A 14,869-nucleotide genomic window follows, 5' to 3' on the forward strand; every position below is an offset into this window, starting at 1 on the left:
CAAGTTACAATCTGTTCCATTTCTGCAGAACTCTGGTGACAGTACAGAAGGAGCAGATCAATTAAATATGAAATATCAAGACAAATGCATGAATAAAATATCTAGCACTCATACAGATTTCCAAAAGCCACTCCTCAGTAGTGAAATGTCATTAAATCCTTTAGGAACTCATTAATGTATTAGCATTTGGAAGCATAATTACGGTGAGAGTTGAATTCCAATTAAATAAAAATAAAAAAACAAATTATGTAATACATAATCACACTGAATACTTAATAACAACATAATAAAATGTCAGAGGTAACAATTTAACATTGATTGATACAGTTGCTAGTAAAAGGCAACTACACACATGTACACATACATATAAACATGTTTAATATGTATTTATTAGTACTTCATACATTCTATGTATACTACCACATTTCCAAGGATGTAAAGGAATATATTGAGGTGAAATAAAGCATCTGCATAAAAATGGGTAGAGTTGATATTTTACTGCCAACAAACTAAATCCTAAACCAAATCGACTGTGTTAAACCTCGTATAGAACTCAATTTTCTAAGCACTGACCCTATTCTTTATTAAGGGTCAAATGTACTTTCAAATGATTTAATATGATGAATGCCTCCTTTGATCATTTGTGATATATACCCCCCAAAAGGGAAAAAGTATGATAAAAGAAGGGATAGTATGTACTATAATATTTTCTGTAATGTTTCTTTCTTTTTATGCATAAGCCTTGAACTATACATATATGCTAGAATCTGAGTTATTATTGCAGATAAATTTACTAATTGTAGGGGAAATGGGGATTTGATTGGGTAAGTATGTATCAATTTTGGAAAAGTCTCCCTTTTGTTACTTTGAATCTGGAGAAGACCTGTAGTGTTTCAGAAGAGCTACAGCTGTTGTCAGTGGGCCTAAATGAAATACATGAAGTGTAGCAGGGTTGTAAAAGTCATAAATGCCAAATAAAATTAAGTCATCAATGACTAAAAATGATTGGGGTTTTAGAGTTGCAATTTTCCTTTTTAAATGCCCTTATTGATTTGTTGCAAATACTGTTAACCCTGTATTTGGCAAATGATGAGGACATTATCACTTGTGTTCTCATTTGTAGTAAAACAGATTAACTTGCTGTGAAATTTTAACTAGGCTGAGACACAACACTAGCCACCTAATGAACCAAAGCACATTGCAGTTAAGTAGCTAAATAGATGCATACTGATTACAGGGGTGAAAAATGGATCTGTTTACTTGCAAAGAAGAAATTGTTCATAGAACTATTAATTACTTTAAGAGAAATTAAACATTCCCAGCTCTACACAGATATATATATATATATATATTATATATATATATATATATATTAAACCCACCTAACTCTTAATCAATATAAGACACTGAACTTATCTAATACAGTTTACATGGTGAAAAAGTCTGACCTCTGTAGTGCCTTAAGAAAACAATAACAATGAACTGAACCTTGACTGAATTTGGAAAGTGCAGGCTATGAAATCTTAAAGCAGAAATATTACTTTATGCAAAATGTTACTATATCATGTTTTCAAAGTTAGTTTATTGTTTCACCTAATATGGTGCTGAAAATGTCAAAGAGGGAGTTGAAGAGTAAGTTATTTGAGTTCATATTATTTGATCATTTACTAATTTTAAGCATTTGGGGGATCTTCCTTTATAGTATTGTATTTTTCCTCATTTTCATTGCATTTTTCTATTTGTGTAGATGTTCTTTTAATTTTTTAAGAAAATTCAAAATGAGCTTTCATTTTTTGTTAAACAGAGTGGACAAGAGCAAGTATCACTGTCAGTTGGATTCTCTCGTTTTTCCAAACCATCAATTTTATCAATCAACTTAAAAATTTTCCATTTTTATTATGGTGGCATATATTTCTGTGTGTATGATTCCTGTTTGCCACCATATAGTGATTTTGTTTGTTCAGTTCTATTTTTGCCTAGTAACTGCTGTACTTTGTCCCTGTCCATTCATTTGGATGTCCATGAAACTTAATTGCAGTTCATTGAATTACATATTTTTTCAACAAATTTTCAATGTTACAATCCAAAGACAAATACTGAATGTTCTACACTTCATATACATATTTTGGCATAGAATCATTGAGGCTATACAACAGTGAAAGCCAAAACAATTAATTTTGACCTTATATATGAAAATCCTAGCATTGGTGTGTTTTTGTGTACATATACTATTTAAAGAATATATTTTTAATCATGAGAGTTTAAGTTGAATTTCACAACTAATGAGCTATTAGTCTTCTCAGAAAGTAAAAGAATGTGGTACAAGGGCTGTATATACCTTACTATCTATCCCCATACCATCACTCCAGAATACAAGTGCAATTATTTAAAAAATAAAAACTTGATTCTTTTCTTCTGCTTTGCTTAAATGTTTCTTTTTTATTTTGTGCTGTATATGTAGTGTTACAACTAGATATTTATCTGTATAGTAAATATAAATGAAATATATATTTCTCTGTCTTAAAACATTTGTTTTTGAGGTATGACAACAGTTATAGAATCTTTAAAGTGTAACATAAATTTATTATAATTATCAGTATTTAATTAGGAGATAATACTGCAGCTAATATAGTCAAATTCTACTATTCATTTTATTAAAATTATCAAATGTTAATTATAAGCTAAACAATAACATTAAACACCATTTAAAAATAAAACTACATTGATGATTGTATTAGTGTTTTATTGCCACTATAAGAAAATATGACACATTTAGGGCTTAAAACAATGCAAGTTTATTTTCTTACAGTTCTATAGGCCAGATGTCTAACATAGGTATCACTGAGCTAAAATCAAGGTGTTGGCAGGGCTGCATTTCTTTCTGTATCTTCCAGGGATTAATCTATTTCTTTGTTTTCCACCTTCTAGAAACCACCCACATTTCTTGACTCATTGTTCCCTTCATCCATCTTCAAAGTCAGAAAGTTTGCATCTCTGATTCTTTTTCCATAATATCTCCCTCTGACCTTCCCTTTCTGCCTCTTAAGTGTAATTTATCTATCTCAAGTTTCTCAATCATATTTGAAAAATCCATTTATCACGTGATGTAGCATATTTACATGTGATGTAACATATTCACAGGTCTCAGTCATCAAGATATGGAGTGGACATTTTGGGGGCCACTATTCTGCCTGCTACTATTCTGCCTGCTACAATGATAGGTGTTGCAAAATGTTAACTTCTACTAATGAAATAATAAGCTTTAACTCTTGTGCTGTTACTTATGTATTTAAACAAACAACAGTTTTCTTTAGGGAATTTATAAATTTTAGGCCATTCATGCAAAATCAATGTGAAAATGTACAAGCACATATTTGACAAACCAATTCTTACTGCTGTGATAATTAGAATACTGATGTTGTAATTACAGATAATTAGAACATTTAAGATATTTATTATGGATGAATTAAATATTTTATAGAACATTCTCTGTCCCAGCATATCTATTACCCACTCACATTAATTGCATATGTGCATAAACACAGCAATTTGGTTCTTCTAGTGATCAAATTAATTGAATGATTGTCAGATTTATTCATCAAGTTGTGATGCATAAACATAGTGAATAATTTCAGAATTTTATAGCAATATTCATAATCACAAAAGTCTTGAGAACTATCACAGTTACTGTAGAGGTATGGAAAATAAATGCTTTATTTTTATTCTAATTCTTTATTTAAAACTATAAAAATGTAAATAATACTAAGCAATCGATATTGACAGGTTTTAATGCTAGTTTGGAAAACCTATCTTTGTGTCCTATCACTACCAAACCATTTTGCTGGCAGAATTCAACATAAATTCCTAAAGTCTGATAGAGTGCATGTATATTGTTTCCATAATTTTTATTTGTGCAGAAAGACTCAGTATGTACCAGATGCTATTATTTGTGTTTTATTCTTAGATTCTAAAGTGTTTACTTTTGAAAGATCTTCTTAGAGAGTAGAATCACACTCCAGGCTTTGGAATAAATTTTATATAAATATAAGAGTTTGCAATAACAATAATCCTCACTGCACACCTATGTTCATAATTCTTCATGAATTTTCTAGGAAAGGAAATGGAAACTAACTTTTCTTGAAACTCTGACATATATACAGCATGGCACTGAGCCTTTTCACATTCTCTAATTTAACCCTCATAATATCCCATTAATTTTACAAGAACAAAAAATATGTATTTGTCTAAAGATACACGTTTAAGACCAACTGTCATGAATGTGTATGCTTTTGGGATAAGTGAGAGGTCAACATTTCAAATGTTATGGACTCAACAACATGAAAAACTTGATGAACAGATGACATTTCCTGTTGTGTTTCCTTTTGTGTCAGGAACGGATCCCAGAGTGTCCTTCTCCTGTTCCCTCTGTAGAAGAGAATCATCACCCTGAGAGTCAGACTTCCTCCCACCCCAGCAGCAGTGTGTCCAGCTCTCCCTCTCAGATGGATCATCATTCAGAGAGGATGGGTAAGTATCTCATCTAAAACAAGGAAATAAAATATATTCTTTTGAGAATTTCTTCATTAGTCAATAGAAAGGGGGAAAAAGAAGGTGGGGGAGTTGATGCCTCCTTAATAAAAATGACTTTTTGAAGTGGTCATTTTTTACTGCTGAAGCAATTTGAACAACAAAATGAAACTAAGCGTGTTAGAAGTTTCTTCTCTGGAAGGGCCTTCATTTACTGTGTCACTGGATTCCATGGGAACAATAGGATGGGATTTTTTGTAGAGTATATGTTAGTTCAACATATTGGTATTTAACAGTTCATGTGATACAATCACTTGCTACATTCACAGCATCTTTGAATAATGAAAGATAAAATATCTTTCAAACAGTTGATCATTTAAGAGTGATTAAAAAGTGAATCAAGACATAATTTGCTACAATCTCAATAATTTAGATCAAAAATATTTAAGATGTTTTCCCTTTGTTTATTTATTTTTTTATTTTCTTGGAAGTCTTACACCATAGACACTATCCCAGAAATACTATAATGGTATTGTCAGTGATGTGACATATTGGAGACTTGAATCTAGCCACAGTTCTGGCACTCAGTAGTATGAGACCTTGGGTATGTCACTTAACCATCATGAGTTTCTTTACCTAATATATGGAAATATTCCTGCCAGGCCTAATGCACTGGATTTTTATGAGGTCTAATGAAATAATATGTGGGCAAACACTTCAGAAGATTAAAGTGCTAAGGAAATGTGAGGGATAAGCACTATTTTTGTCTGTGTGGCTTTACCTTGATTGCTTATTATCTCTTGCTGTCTGATTTTACTCAGGTATACAGATGTTACTAAGTGCACTCAGTTGTAACAAATTCTCATTTAGTATATAATAATTATGAGCCAAATGAGATAAGCAAAATCTTTATTAATCTGTTGTATCGATACAATCCAATTTCCTAAATATCAATTTCCTCTAGGAAAAAATGGTTTCTGTTCCTCTTTTAGTCTTACTCTATAAGGCCGTCCTTTAAATGAACTCTAAGTTTTTATATTTCACAATAGTGATTGCCTTAAACCTTTCCAAAATATGTTTTTTTGCTTATTGTTTTTGTTTTTGTTTTTCAGGTAGGAGAGGAATTTGAGGGGTTAACAGAGGTGTTAGTTTCTTTATTTGCGCTGGGGAAGGTTGAAAATTATTTCTGCCTTCTGGAAATTCATCTAAGTCTCATTTAACCTGTCAATATTATATATTGTTTGTGGCTCATAGTAAGCCCAAAGAGTCTCAAATCTGGCTCTCCATTATAATCACTCATGGAGCATTTACAAATCTGGATGCCCAGGTTACATGCTCAGAGTCTGATTTACCTGGTCTGGAATAGAGTCTGGCAGGACTGTTTTGTTTTGATTTTCAGTGTCTCCTCATGAGATCCTAATGTGCAGCCAGTGTTAAGAACCACTGAGCTAGAACTTGAGGTTAGTGGCCCTAAGGGAGTAAGTTTAATTCCTGGAAGAGGTGACGGGTCTTCTAGCTTTTCTTTATCACAGCTTTTGGACACAGACTACCTGGTTGTTACAACACTGTGTGCAACTGATTTAAGGGAGTCTGAGCAAGACAAGCAGATATAGCCAGATGACCATTAAAGAATCAAGAAAACAAAACACACATTATTCCATCAGGATGATCTTTATATTGATGAGGGGTGGGGGAGAGAGAAAAGGGAGAGAGAGAATTATTTATTGCGGGCTGGCTAAGAGCAAAACACGTAGGGAAATATGTGATAGATATATTGTAAAGGAATGGTATCTTACACTTAGAAGTAAAATCAAATATTTCTAAAGCAATGTAATTTTCTAAAAAATATATTAACCACATAAAACATTTCTAATTCCACTGGCAGTAATTAGGCTATCTATGCACATTCCCAGATATCTAAGCATGATAGTGAGATTGTCTATAAAGGAAAAAAATATGGAGCAATATGTTTTTTTAAAGATTTTATTTATTTATTTGATAGAGAGAGATAGAGATAGTGAGAGAGAGCACACGCAAGGAGAAGAGGGAGAAGTAGGCTCCCCACTGAGTGGGGAGCCCAAAGTGGGGCTCTATCCCAGGACCCTGGGATCATGAACTGAGGCAAAGGCAGACGCTTAACCGACTGAACCACCCAGACGCCCTTAGCAGCATAATGTTTTAATAAAATATAACAAAAGAGAATTAAATGATGAACCATGAAAATTGGCATGTTTATTTTCTTTCAATATAAATATTTTGTGAAGAAGCATTTATAATTATCAGAAAGCTATACTTCTATTAATTTTTCTATATGTATTTAAAAAAACAAACCTATATAAAGTGAGTTAAATCTGTAATTATTTTAAACTCACTAAATTAAGTGATAAATTCTTTCTAGAAATATTTTGGGAACTAGATTACTAATTATGCAGATAAATAGTTAATTTGCATATGAATTTTAACATTTAAAATGAATTAAAGAAAATATGTGGGCAATTATATACGCACTATATATTAATCCCACTTTAAAAATTCACATGATTAGGGCACTGGGTGGCTCAGTCGGTTAAGCGTCTACCCTCAGCTCAGGTCATGATCTCTGGGTGCTGGGATTGAGCCCTGCATCAGGTTCTCTGCTCAGCAGGGAGCCTGCCTCTTCTTCTCCCTCTGCTTGCTGCTCTGCCTACTTGTGCTCTCTCTCTATCAAATAAATAAATAAAATCTTAAAAAAATAAAAATAAAAATTCACAGGATTGAGTAGCTTCTTGATCTTTAAATTATGTAATCATCAAACCAACACAAATGATTCCACTGTTTCAGAAATAGAGATGTATACAATTCATGTTAGTTGTTATTGGAGTAAAATAGCTATTTATATAATAATTTTCTACTTTTCGAGTGTTTTGCAAGAAAATTACTCAGTTTTTTTTCTTTTATTTGTAGCTATGATGTCCAGCAATAGAGAGGAACTAATTGTTGATCAAGATAATGGACCAACCATCAAAAAATTCCAAAGGGATAATAAAGGTGAAATGACTTTTGCTTATTTGATGGACATACAAATATTAGATAGTAACTGAATTAACATGCTGGTGCTGTATATTGCATCCACCTTTCCTAAACAGAATAGATTTATACCGGCTTCAGATAAATTCTTTAAGTAGTAAAAAAAAATATGTTTACCTGAAGCTTGTTTATTTAATGTTAATAAATTATGTAGCATCCTGAAGTTTTTCTGTGCCTGTGGCTGGAAACTTCATTTTAAGCCCATTTATTATGCCTGATCAGAAACTTCTGACTCTCATTTTATTATATATGCACTTGGTTAACTATGTTTAAATGACTCACCATTTGATAGTTACATTTGAAAAACTGAGTTGCTGTCATGGAGAAAAGATGTCACCCCAACCACCAAAAGAGATTTTTAAAATATATGCTTATTTGGGCATTTCAAGTGAAAGCTTAGCAAGTTACTCCAACCAAGTGTTTACCTAGAATGTTGATAGATATGATACCAATCTAGCTTTTGATACCAATCTAGCTTTTGATCCACTGAGTTACATGGATCATCTCTGCACAGTATCCAGTTTTTTCTTAGGATATCAGTTTAAAGAAGGTAGGAAGAGTAAGAATTTCAAAGTCATGCTATTTCAAAGACATGCTATCTTGACATGAAAACTGAGTACAACTTTGTTTAAAAGGCTAAAAGATAGGAGAAAAAGAAAACATATTGGCATATGTTATAGGCTATACATTATGTCTGTCGTTGTGAGTTAAACAGTAACTTTAAAGAGCATAAGCTAATATGTAATTTATCAGATTACCAAATCGCTTGTTTGTACTTCAGTATAGGGTGTATTTTTCTATCTCTACTAAAGATACTCATAATATATAGAAAAAAGACTCCATGAGCTGAAGAGTTAATGGAGAAATTTATCTTTCTTCTCTAGACTGAACTTCCTTCCTAATTACATAGATGAATGTTTTAGTTAGAATTTGGAATAATGTATGATTTTAATTTCATTGATCCATGGTTGGTTTCCTTGCCACATGTTTAGTCATTTCTTATCCAAACGCTGAAAGGCTATACCCTCTGGGGCTCCAAGATGTAAATGATTGATTTCAGAATACTTGCCAGAATGGAAGAAGCCAGTTTTAGTATATTAAAATACCCAACCTCTTATACAGGTAATGGAATTCTAGTTAAAGATGAAATTTCATTCTTAACCCAGCAACAATTTGTTCCTGAGACCTCTTTACCACCAAGTCATGACTGTTTGAAGGACAGTGTGGTAGTAAAACAACTTTTCTAGGAAAATCTCAAGCTGTACGTGATGCATGTGATTCTATCAAAACTGCAAGCCCCATAAGTCAAAATGGCATTTAGGGCTGGCCTGTGTGCTGCAATGCTCAAGTACACACTACTGTGTCTTATGAAAAATAAGCTGGAGCACTAGTACAGATGTACAGTAACTGATTTTCATAAAATACACAGTAGTATGTACTGGCATTTCTGAATCTCTAGCTGTGAAATGGCAGTTTTACTCATTTCAGTCAAATAGGTTGGTCACACATTCTGATGAGGACATTAATAGATAGGAGTGGCATATTAAACTGCATCCAGGTTATAGTGGAAAGTTTTCTTTTAAATGAGATTTTTGATGTCAAATCCTACCAGTTATATATGTGATATTAAGATAAAATATATTTTCTTCAATAGATTTGAGTTATTAAGAGGAAATGAAGTTAAAGTAGAAGCCTCAACATTATTAAATATGACAAGTAAGAAGTTTATACACCTGTGGCAAACATGTTTTCACATCTGTTTTGAGTAATATCATCATGATTTAAAAAATGATTTATAGCTTTGGAAATTATAAAATGCCAGCTTTGCTATTATGTGGAAATTTCAGAAAAATGAAGAATTACCATTAGAGTAAGCTTCAGGTAGCCCACCTCTTGCAGTACCTTGTAAAACTGAGAGACAGTAATACATGTCTCAATAATTTACATTTCCCCTTGAATTTTCATATGCAGACATTTCCACCTCTGTTAGTCTGGGCTTTCTTGTCAGTGATGTCCATTTAGACTATGTCCAGAATGACTTACCAAAGTTGGTATTTTAGTTTTGACTCAAGTATTTTGACTCAACTGACTGATCAGTTAAGAGAAGGCTTTGATTTTATTTTTCCACAGACTTTGTCAAACAAATTGAGTAAATCAATTGCATGTTATAACATTGTGTTACATGGCTTTTAGTAGTCAGTTCTGGAATTCTTTAAAGTTGTGACTACTCACTGTAGTTTAAACTATGTGGAAACAAAGGCACAAAGTAAGATCCTCTTCCCATGGCAGCCAGTGGTCTCCCAAGCCACTAGCAGGAATAAAGGTTTTTGATATTTTGCATTTGTATTGAATTTATTTATTGATAACTTTACATGTGCAAGAAGCACTGATGATCAAGTCTGGAATTCTATAGAAATGGTGGAACAATAAATTTATCATCAAGCCCAAGACTTGAGTCCACTGAACCATTACATTTTAAATCAGTCCACAGGCTATGGATGAAAAGCTAATAATTTTAACTTCCTTTTATCATAAGAATCTAAAGTATATCTCATCTAGAATAAAAGTATTTGTTTTTATGCAAATAGACTAATTTTAGTTTAGAGCAGGACTTGGGCTATATATAGACACCATAATAATTTAAATGTTCTCTTTTCAATCAAATGCTTTTCTCTTTTTATTCCTGAGATAATGCTAGATACTACACTAAATCTTTCAGACCAAGTGTCACTATTTAGGTGTTTGGAAATGAATATTGACTCCGGTTAAAATAGAAAATATATCTTCTGAATATTATATTATCTTGAATAAGAGAGACAAATGTATTGCACCAACTAAAATACAAACATCTTTACAAATAAACTTTATGATGAAGCTAAAATACATAAAGGGAAGTGAAAAATACAGTTTCATGCATTTTATGTTTTTCAGTGATTCTAAATAGAAATGAGAGGAAAAAAGGACATACTCACCGGAAATTTTCTTTTAGCAATCATGCCTTGGTTAAACCTCATTGGCTATGATGCTTTCACTGCAGAGTTTGGAAATATTCTTTGAATTACATTCATTTATGTTTTTATTTAGAAACAATTGCAGACAGACAATAAGTTTCAAAAAGAATACAGAAAAATCTTGTGTTTCCTTCAACTAGTTTCTCCAATGGCAATATCTTATATAATTATAATATAATATGAAAGTCAAAAATTTACATTGCTATAACCATAGACCTTATTCATATTTCACCAGTTTTACCTACAACCATTAGTGTGTATGTCTCTGTGTGTATTTTTCTATGGAATTATATCACATGTATAGATTTGTGTAACCACCACTGCAAATCTATACATGTTCCACCACCACAGAGTTCTCTCCTATTACTCCCTTATTGTCTATCCCCACCCCATGATCCCTGACTTCTGAGAACCACTAATCTGTTTTCCATCTCTATAATTCCATCATTCTAAGAATATTCTAAAAATGGAATCATACATTATGTGACTTTTTGAGATTAGCGTTTATTTCACTCAGCATAATTCTCTTAATATTCATCCAAATTGTTGCTGAGTAGTTGTGTAATCATTCGTCCATTGTAGGACATCTTGTTTCCAACTTTTCCATGTTATTAATAAAGCTTATATGAACACCTATGTATAGGTGTTTATGTAATATAACTTTCATTTCTCTAGGACAAATGCCAAAAGTGCAATTGCTGGGTCACATAATAAGTGAATGTCTAGATTACAACAAACTGCCAAATTGTCATTCAGAGTAGCTGGGCCGTTTTTATACTCCCACCAGCAATATATGAGTGGTCCATTTTCCGCATCCTTGACAGCATTTTCTGTTGTCCTTTTTTTTTTTTTTAATTTAGCTGCTCTCATAGGTGTGTGTAGTGACATCATTATTGTTTTAATTTGCATTTCTCTAATGACTAGTGATATTGAGCCCTTTGACTGTATATCCTTTTTGTTGAAACATCTCTTCATGTCTTATCCCCATTTTCTAACTGGCTTGCTTGTTTTCATATTGCTGAAATTTGAGAGTTCTTTATATATTCTAGATACAAATACAGTAGGCAGAGAGAACTCCCATCAAAAGCAGGCCAACACCAAGACATATTGTAGTAAAATTTGCAAAATATGGAGATAATAAAAAACTCCTAAAAGCACCAAGGGAAAAGAAATCCCTAACTTATAGGGGAAGACAAATAAGGTTAGCAGCAGATATCTCCACAGAAACTTACAAGGCCAGAAGACAGTGGTATGGTATATTCAATGTGTTGAATGGGAAAAATCTGGAGCCAAGAATACTTCATCCAGGAAGGCTGTCCCTCAGAATACATGCAGAGATAAAGATTTTCCCAGACAAACAAACAAACAAACAAAATAAATAAAAGAGTTCATGACCACTCAATCAGCCCTGCAAGAACCGTTAAAGGCAAATCTTTGAGTGGTAAGAAAAGACAAAAAGCAAAGACTAGAAAGAATCAGAGAAAATCTCCAGAAACACTGACTTTGCAGGTAATACAATAACACTAGATTCATATCTATCAATAATCACTCTGAATGTAAATGGATTAAATGCACCAATCAAAAGACATAAGGTATCAGAAAAATAATTTAAAAAGACCCATCTATATACTACTTACAGAAGATTCATTTTACACAACTCCAGAATGAAAGTGAGGGGATAGATAACCATTTATCATGCTAATGTACATCAAAAGAAACCCAGAATACCAATACTTATATTAAGCAAATTAGATTTTAAACCAAAGACTGTAACAAGAGTTGAAGAAGGGCTCTGTATCATAATAAAGGGGTCTATCCAATGAGAAAATTTAACAATTGTAAATATTTATGCTCCCAACCTGGGAGCACTGAAATATATAAATCAATTAATAACAAACATAAAGGAACTCATTGATAATAATACAATAATAGTAGGGAATTTTAACTCCCCACTTACACCAATGGAGGATCATCGAAGCAGAAAATCAAAAAGGAAAAATGACTTTGAATGACACACTGGACCAGATCACCTTAACAGATACATTCAGAACATTTCATCTTAAAACAGTAGAACACACAGTATTTTTGAGTGCACACAGGACATTCTCTAAAATAGATCACACACTGGGTCACAAATCATGCCTTAACAATACAAAAAGATTGAAGTCATACCATGCTTATTTTTGGACCACAGTGGTGTAAAACTTGAAGTCAACCACAAGAAAAAAATTTGGGAAGACCACAAATATATACAGGGTAAAGAATGTTCTACTAAAGAATGAGTTGGTTTACCAAGATATTAAAGAAAAAAATCAAAAAGTACATGGAAAGAAATGAAAATGAAAATGAAAATATGATGGCCCAAAATATTTGGGATGCAGCAAAAGTGGACCAAAGAGGGAAGTATACAGCAATATATGCTTACCTCAGGAAGCAAGAAAAATCTCAAGCACACAACATAACATTTCACCTAAAGAAGCTAGAAAAGGAAAGCAAATGAAACCTAAAGCCATCAGAAGAAAGGAAATAATAAAGATTAGAGCAGAAATAAATGTTATGAAAAAAACTCCAGCAAAACAGATCAGTGAAACTAGGAGTTGGTTCTCTGAAGGAATTAATAAAATGGTAAGCCCCTAGCCAGACTTACAAGGAAAAGAGAAAGGATCCAAATAAATGAAATCACAAAGGAGAGAGGAGAGTTGACAACCAACAACACAGAAATACAAACAATTATAAAGGAATATTATGAAAAATTAGTTGCCAACAAACTGAGCAACTGGGAAGAAATGGATAAATTCCTAGAAACCTATAAACTACAAAGCTGAAGCGAGAAGAAATACAAAAGCTGAACAGACCCATAACCAGCAAAGAAATTGAATGAATAATCACAAATCTCCCAACAAACAAAAGTCCAGGGACAGATGGCTTCCTAACAGAATTCATCCAAACATTTAAAGAATAGTTAATACACATTCTTCTCAAACAATTCCAAATAGGAGAAATGGAAAGAATACTTCCAAATTCATTCTATGAGGCCAGCATTACAATGATTCCAAAACCAAAGACCCAACTAAAGAAGAGAATAACAGGCCAATATCCCTGAATGAACATGGAAGCAAAAATTCTCAACAAGATACTAGGAAATCAAATCCAACCATACATTAAAAGAACTATTCACAGCAACCAAGTGGGATTTATTCCTGGGAAGCAAGAGTGGTTCACTATTGACAAATCAATCAATGTGATACATGTAAATAAAAGAAAGACTAAGAACCATATGATCCTGGGGGGTAGTTAAGGTGGCAGAGGAATAGGGGACCCCTTTTTTACCCGGTCCCGTGAGTCGAGTTGGATGTGTACCAGACCAGCCTGATCATCCACGGAATCAGCCTGAGATGCAGGAAGATACATCTGGATCTCTACAAATGAACATCTCCAGCACTGAATATTGAGGTACAAAGCAGGGAGCCGTGAAACTGTGAACAGATATCGGAAGATAAATGGCATTTGGGCGCCAGGAAGCGGTAGCCACCTGCACGGGGAAGCGGGCAGACTCGTGAACCGGCACCCACGAGAGAGCAGACTGAGACTGTGAGCCGGGGAACGCGCACGACCAGACTGAAACGGAACTCCGGTGTGCTCTCTGGAACCAGACTGAAACTGGGAGTTCTGGGAGCGCGCGGGGGAAGCTGGGAGCTGGCGGTGTTAGAAACACAAAGGATAGAGAAACGCTGGCCCTGGAAATGAGGGCTGGGACACCGGCTGTGCGGCGCACATCCTGGGATGCTGCAGGGTTGAGCAGCACCAACAGTAACAGAGTTAAAGTGGCCAGAACATCAGTGGAGAATGGTCCGCGATCCCCCTGTTCTGAGACAGAGGCTGAGATTCGGCCACTGCTGCTCTGACTCTCAGAAGAGGCATAACAAACCGCCTGGGAAAGCCGCTAGAGAACAAAAGCCTGGAAATACTGGGTCACAGTGTGCCCATCCCCATGCCCCCTCCCAGGGGACACAGAGACTCTACCCAAACAGGGTTGCCTGAGTATCGGCGCAGCAGGCCCTTCCTCCAGAGGCAGGCTGAAAAATCAAGAAGCCTGCATCCCTAAAATCCCTATAAAACAAGGGCACACGGCCAGGGTCCTGGTCAATAATTTGGGCTCTGGACAACCCCGCACCCTCGCCTCATCAGAATGACAAGAAGGAGAAATCCCCCCCCAGCAAAGAAAAGACAATGAGTCTGTGGCCTCCGCCACAAAACTAATGGAT

General features: G+C 34.1%; 1 protein-coding gene across 4 annotated transcripts in view; it reads left to right on the forward strand.

The window, feature by feature from the left end:
* The window catches only part of DACH2 (dachshund family transcription factor 2), a 798,780-nt gene that overhangs the window by 696,571 nt on the left and 87,340 nt on the right, over nucleotides 1-14,869 (forward strand). For all 4 annotated transcript variants that reach the window (XM_034649505.1, XM_034649504.1, XM_034649507.1 and 1 more), the window contains exons 7-8: nucleotides 4,392-4,527; nucleotides 7,471-7,554. In XM_034649505.1, the coding sequence (XP_034505396.1) occupies nucleotides 4,392-4,527; nucleotides 7,471-7,554 (220 nt within the window). The remainder of the gene's footprint in view (nucleotides 1-4,391; nucleotides 4,528-7,470; nucleotides 7,555-14,869) is intronic.

Source organism: Ailuropoda melanoleuca, chromosome X (genome assembly GCF_002007445.2).
Source record: "Ailuropoda melanoleuca isolate Jingjing chromosome X, ASM200744v2, whole genome shotgun sequence".
NCBI classification, from domain to species: domain Eukaryota; kingdom Metazoa; phylum Chordata; class Mammalia; order Carnivora; family Ursidae; genus Ailuropoda; species Ailuropoda melanoleuca.